This window comes from Pistacia vera, unplaced genomic scaffold (assembly GCF_008641045.1).
Source record: "Pistacia vera cultivar Batoury unplaced genomic scaffold, PisVer_v2 Contig156, whole genome shotgun sequence".
Taxonomy (NCBI): Eukaryota; Viridiplantae; Streptophyta; class Magnoliopsida; order Sapindales; family Anacardiaceae; genus Pistacia; species Pistacia vera.
This window is the reverse complement of record NW_022195641.1, coordinates 133,619-140,484: the sequence shown is the minus strand read 5'-3', so window position 1 is coordinate 140,484 and position 6,866 is coordinate 133,619. Positions and strand designations below refer to the sequence as shown.

The 6,866-nt window shown below is 34.6% G+C and overlaps 1 protein-coding gene across 1 annotated transcript; it reads right to left on the bottom strand.

The window, feature by feature from the left end:
- Positions 1-3,669: 3,669 nt before the first annotated feature.
- On the bottom strand, positions 3,670-4,519 carry LOC116124789 (secreted RxLR effector protein 161-like). Its single transcript, XM_031410532.1, has 2 exons — positions 4,085-4,519; positions 3,670-3,723 (listed from the first exon to the last, which is right to left on the bottom strand). Exons 1-2 carry the CDS (start codon positions 4,517-4,519, stop codon positions 3,670-3,672), a joined length of 489 nt encoding a protein of 162 aa, XP_031266392.1.
- Between the last annotated feature and the right edge of the window lie 2,347 nt (positions 4,520-6,866).

Below are 6,866 nucleotides of genomic sequence, written 5' to 3'. Positions count from 1 at the left end.
CTTAAAGGGATACAATTAATATGTTACACTTTTCCATATTTAGATGTTATCACGCTGAAATTTGGCCCGAAATATCCTCGCCAGGGCAAGGAAAAATCTTCGTCGCGGCGAAAATGCGTCAGATGTAAACAAATAAATCGACACGTTTTGGCTTGCTAGGGCTTCATCCTTAAGTGAGAGAGGTATAAATTAGCATGAAAAAGAAGGGAAAAGGGTCTTGGTTCGTCATTTGGGAGGTAGCTCTTGGAAGGAGAAGATTATTGAAGATTTGGGCTTCAAATTAGAGAAGATTTCTCCATCTTTTGCTTGTTTTTCAATGATGAACCTTGATTCAACTTGTCTTTGTTATTTTATTTTGTTTTTAAGTATGAACTGAGTTTTTTAGCTATGGTTTGATGTAACCTTGATACAACGATTCAAATTTATATGTTTTGATTTACTTTGAGTTTTAATTTCATGACTGAGTGTTTATCTCCTTGCTTAATGACTTTTGGATGCTTGATCACCATTCAAATGTATGTTGTTCACAATGAGACTGAGACAGAGAAGTGATTTGTGATTGTGCCACTTGGGATAAATACCATAGATTGAGCTAAAACTAGAGATAGATAAACGTGATCTATGAAATATAGATAGAAGTCCATAAAGCATAAAAGACTTTGAACTATTAATCTTCATTTTGTTGGGTGCAGAAGCTTAATAGGGATAAGTAGGAAAATATAGCTTGAGAAGGTATGTTTTACAACTTAGGGAATTCAATTTTCAATCAAGGAATTAGAACTTGGGTAATAGATTCGATGATTTGGGTTAGTGTATCTAGGTGAAATCTATATCCTAGCATTTTTTTAGCATTGTTTAATTAGTTAAGTTGTTGGGTTTTGCTTCAATTTCATTTTCATTCATTTATATTTTGTTAATTTTCCATTAATCCAATTTATTGTTGCTTCAATTAGGACTTAAACAGGAGAAATTGGTGGGAATGATACTCTACTTATCACTTTATTACTTTTTACGACTAGTGCACTTGCTACATATGCATGTTTGTGAAAGCACGCATCAATTAGACAGAAAAACCCCCTTCAAGTTCTTTAATTTTTGGGTGGAGCATAAGGGTTTCTTACCTATGGTGGAGAGACTGTGGAGTATGAAAGTTGAGGGTAATCCAATGTTCAGGTTGGTCACCAAGTTAAAAGCTTTGAAAAATGATCTCAAAGAACTCAATAAAAAGGAGTTTTGGAACATTTTGAAAAGACTGAAGCTTGCTAGGGCCAATCTTAATGAAGTCCAAGAGATGATAAATGTGGATTTGGATGATGATGACCTTGTTCAATATAAGAAGGAGAAGATGGCTAAATTGATCAAACTTTCCAAGGCCAAGGAATCTTTGGCCAAGCAAAAGTCCACGATAAAATGGCTTCGGGAAGGGGATGCTAATACCTCCTATTTCTTCAAATCCATTAATGGGAGGAGAAATAGAAATAGGATTGTCTATTTGAAAGTGGGGGATGACTCTTATGTGGGGGATCAAGCAAGGATTAAGAACAAATTTGTTAGGTTTTACTCCAACCTCTTTAAGGACAAGAATGAAGGGATCTCGTAGGCGGGTATTAAAGAGCTCATAATTCCTATTATTTTGGATGATAAGGCTTGTGCAATGACAGCCGAAGTCTCTGAAGAAGAAATTAAAAGGACAATGTAAGAGATGAACAAAGAAAAAGCCCCGGGGCTAGATTGGTACGATGCTCTTTTCTTCAAGAAAGCTTAAGATATCATCGCTAGTGATGTGACTAAAGCTATACAAAACTTCTTTAAGTTTGGGAAGCTTCTTAAAGAGGTAAATTGTGCCATTATTGCATTAATTCCAAAGAATGAAAACCTTTCCTCTTGTTGTGAGTTTAGGCCAATATCATGTTGCAACACCATATACAAATGTATATCTAAGACTATGGCCAACATAATAAAAAATGTGTTGTCCAAGTTTATAGATAAAGTACAAGCAGCCTTTCTAGGAGGAAGGAAGATTGTTGATAATAATTTACTTAGCCAAGAATTGCTCCACCACTATGATAGGAAATCGGCTAAGGCTGCTAGGTGTGCAATTCAGGTTGATCTTATGAAGGCCTATGACTCGGTGAGATTGGACTTTGTCATTAAAGTTCTGGGGCTATTTGGTTTTCTTTTGAAGATCATTAAATGGAAGGGGAATGCATTAAGACTCCTAAGTGTTGTGTTTCATGCATTTTGGACATGGAAATGGAGAAAAAATGATGATCAAGATGATGGACATAAGGTAGAAAACAAACAATTAAAACATTAACTTATTAATGTAAGAAAAGGATAGAAAATTACCAACTCCTTTTGCTATTAAAAGCCTGATGTTGAAAATTGGAGTCTGGATTCTTCAAAAGAGAATGAAGAAACTCAAAATGAAATCCACCGAAGCCAAAGATGAGAGAGAGCCGAGAAAGTGAGAAAGAAAGTAAGGGAGTGCTTTTTGTTTTCAATTGTTGCAATTGCATTAAAATGGTATACTACTTAATTTATATACCATGGGCACAAAGTGTAACAATTTAAAATTAACTTGAGAATGAACACTTATGTCAAGTCCTTGGTTTTATGGTTAATTCATAATTATACCAAATTTTAATTCCATTAAATATTCTAACCCTTTACAATAAAACCAATGCACTTTTGCCCCCATCATTGAATCCAATTCAATAATAATATTTAATAAATCCTTATTACCCTTGGTTAGTGCTAGGTATCCATGGATAATCATTTCTCACCAATACATTAATTCGGATGCAACCGTTTATATCTGAACATCATTAATCTGATTAATGATATGTATTACTTTCTCTCCTTGAGCTTGGTTTTATGTGTGACCATTTTGGGTCACTATGATCTAGCCGTGGGCCCAATATCGAATTTTGATATGTTTCATTATAACTCTTTATAATCGAAACTCCCATGTAGACGTCTAGCAATGTTCCATGACCCCTAAACCATAATGAAGTGTAAACTCCAATGAACCTATTCTGATCGTATATATCGTGCAATCAAATCCCTCCGTTATCTAATCCCGATTAAGAATGGTTCATGGTATGTCAAAACCTTTAACTTAATCTTTAATCGAATTGTCAATCAATACAATGGAACTCGTCAACATGAAACTACTTTTCATCTGACATTCATTATACTCTGGCCAGAGATTTCACTTTTCCAATGTTTATTGACATTCGTCTGGGAACTCGAGATTAGACTATTTTGAGTTAAAGGATCCCATCTTGACCATCACTTGTCCTCACACATGGATAACATATGACCAAACCGGTTTTTTACACAAGACATGACTAGTCTCGTGCTTATACACCACATGTACCATATGCATCCTATGTTGAATCCAACTGTGATGTCTCAGGTCTAAGGATGAGTGGAACACTAGTATGATCCTATGATGCATCATTGACCACATCCATGTGATTCATCGTAATCGGTCATATTCAATAAACAGTTCACTAACCATTTATCCATGTTAATGCCTTAGTGACATACCTCTTATAATCACCCACACTAATACCATCACATGATATTCAATGGAGACATTCAACATGCCTACTATGCAATGTTATTGCCCAATTAACATTACTTGTGTAGGGAATTCTTTGATCATTTGATCTTCTGAAGATCCTTGTCATCTGGACTTTTCACATGCAATATTAACTATAATATAATATAATATAAATGAAGCAGAAAATCAACATGTGAAATAAGAACACTGTCTTTACTTCATAATACATTACAAGATATGATGTCCTGAAACCGACAACATGATTGGTTCCTAAGGCATACACTAACAAAACTCCCACTTGCACTAGAGCCAATTGATGTGGTATCTAATACCCATCTTCTCAAGATGATAGTCTAACTACTTCTGTGTCATCGCTTTAGTGAGTAGGTTAGCTACATTCTCCGCTAAAGGTGTTTTCTGCACCAAAATTTCTCCAGCTCCAACGAATTCTCTCAAAATGTGATATTTACGCTGAATATGTTTTGACTTCTGGTGTGCTCTTGGCTCCTTTGCCTGTGCAACAACACCAGTATTGTCACAGTATAAGGTTATCAGATAAACCATGTTTGGAACTACACCAAGTTCAGTCATGAACTTATGTATCCAGACAGCTTCCTTTGCTGCTTCTGAAGCGACAATGTATTCAGCTTCAGAAGTGGAATCGACAGTAGTCGACTGTTTTGAACTCTTCCAACTGACTGCATCTCCATTGCATGTGAAAATGAACTCGAATGTAGACTTTCTATCATCCACATCTGATTGAAAATCAGAATCAGAGTATCCATCAATTTTCAACTCTAAACCTCCATAACTTAGTATTACATCCTTAGTTCTTTTTAAGTACTTAAGGATCGTCTTAACATCTGACCAGTGTTTTTCCCCCAGTTTGGACTGATATCTACTTGTAACACTCACAACATATGCAATATCAGGCCTAGTACATAGCATAGTGTACATGAGACTACCTACGACTGAAGCATAGTATGTATATATATATATATATATATATATATATATATATATATATATATATATATAATGAAAATATACATGTTAAATGAGTATAAAATAATGGGCCTAATTTTCTTTTATGTATATAAAACTATACATAGTGTAAATAAATTTCTCAAGAAGCTCGACAGTATTGCCCAACCCTTCCGCATCTGGACGTCCCAAGCACCGCATCTCATCTACTACCGCAAAAACATTGAAAACAACGGGGTGAGCCACTAATTGCTCAGTAAGTAACCCGCTATGCTACCTTTCTATCTCTGTTGCTCATATTCTGAATTCTTTCCTTACATCACACTTCTCTTTTCTTCTCTATTCTTTTTGTTCTTTCCCTCTGTTCTTTCTCTATTCTTTTTTGTTCTATCTCTCTGTTCTTTCTCTATTCTTTTTCTGTTCTATCCTTTGTTCTTCTCTATTCTTTGTTCTCACTTACTAACATGTAAGCACAATTGTAGAAACTAATTTTGAATAATATGAATGCCAGATGCATGTGCATAAATGCATAAAGAATGCAATTTCTTTTCTGTTTTCTGTTTCTCTTCTTTCTTTTTGTGTTCTATTCTTTCTTTCTTCTTGTTCTTTCTTTCTTTTTGTGTTCTATTCTTTCTTTCTGTTCTGTTTGTTCTTCTTTCTGTGTTCTATTCTTTCTTTCTTTCTGTTTTGTTCTTTCTTTTTGTGTTTATTCTTTCTTTCATTCTATTCTTTCTTTCTTTCTTTCTTTCTATTCTGTTCTTTTTCTTTTTGTGTTCATTCTGTTCTTTCTTTCTTTTCTGTTCTTCTTCTTTCTTTCTTCTTCTATTCTTTCTTTCTTTCTATTATTTTATTTTCTTTCTATGTTCTATTCTTTCTTTCTTCTTTTCTGTTCTTTCTTTCTATGCTGATTGGACTCGGTTGGGCATGGATTGGAACCCTGGCCATGTGAGTGGGTACAGTCCTCATCTACAGCACTTCTATCAGACTGTACAACTCTTCTTTCTGTTCTGAGGCCACTCACTAAAGGCGGCTGCATGTAGGTAAATTCTTTTGGTACAATCTCATCCACATCCCTTCTACACATGTACACTTACTTCTTTCTGATTTAGGCCACTCACTGAGGCGCGTGTATGTGGGACTATTCTTCTCTGTCACTCACAGTTCCCCATTGCAAAAACCTTCTCTTCTCTTATTTTTTTTACAATTAATTCTTTTCTTTCTTTTTCTTTATTCTTTACTATCTCTCCATGTGTATGTCATGAAACTATGCTCATTCTTTGCTATTCTTTCTAATGCAATGTGAGAATGTGAAATGCATAGGCATATAATTTTTCATTAGAACTAGTATTTTCTACCAACAACATTCCCATACTTAAAATCAATCAGAATTATAGACTACAAATATTTTGAGGTAGTCTTCTGTATAGGTCATATTCAAGAAGGCATATCTCGAGTTATACCCATTGGATTGCTACGATCTTGGTCTCCTTTTAAAGCTTAGAGACAGGGCTACAACCTTTATTTTAGGTCTCAACCCAATTCATCGGTAAATACCCAAAAATCCCTCAGAAAGTCATGGCTGTGACAGGGCAACCATGGTAACATGTTTCTCTTAGGATTTTCATCAAACAAATTGCATGCATACTAAAACTCTATTTGGCTACACTTCACTTCTTTCTCAAGCCACCATATTTGGAGCAAAACTCCATTAAATCAACACTAAACCTGGCCAGGAAACTACACTCCATAAAGTCTACTCAAACTCTTTCTAAATTCAACAAAACTCTCCATCAATCACCATATAGGCAAAGTCTACATTCTCATGGCTGAATTTTAATTATCATCAAGTATCAATCTCATCAAAACTTCTAAAAAACATAAGCACATACATACATGTACAAATCTCTACAAACTTACTCAAATCAAACTTAGGGTTGGATTTACTTACCTTGATCTTGGGCAGTTCCACACTAGAAACTCTCTCTTTGGGTAGATCTCCTCTTCTTCTTAAACCCTATAACTATAAGAATTCAACACTTAAAAATTAATCTCACATCATATTGCAAGAACTCTTACCTTTGGATGCTTAGGATTGAATATCTACCAAAATCTAACCAAAAATCCTCTCAATTGCCTTGGAAATTTGATGAAGAAAATTAGAGAATTTGCAGATGAAAATGGCGTGTGAGTGTAATGGCTTCTTTCTACTAGTATTCTTTATAACATATACAATAAAACATACATACTTAGTATATGAAAATAGTTGGGCCCAAATTTTTCTTTACTTACAAAACATAATTCTTTACATATA

Bases quoted from the DNA above. Each gene is read 5' to 3' on its own strand.
- LOC116124789 (XM_031410532.1), bottom strand. From the start codon at position 4,519: ATGCTATGTACTAGGCCTGATATTGCATATGTTGTGAGTGTTACAAGT. The intron at 3,724-4,084 runs GCAAAGGAGCCA...ATTATATTATAG, and splicing joins ATACTGGTGTTGTTGCACAG to TTAATATTGCATGTGAAAAG.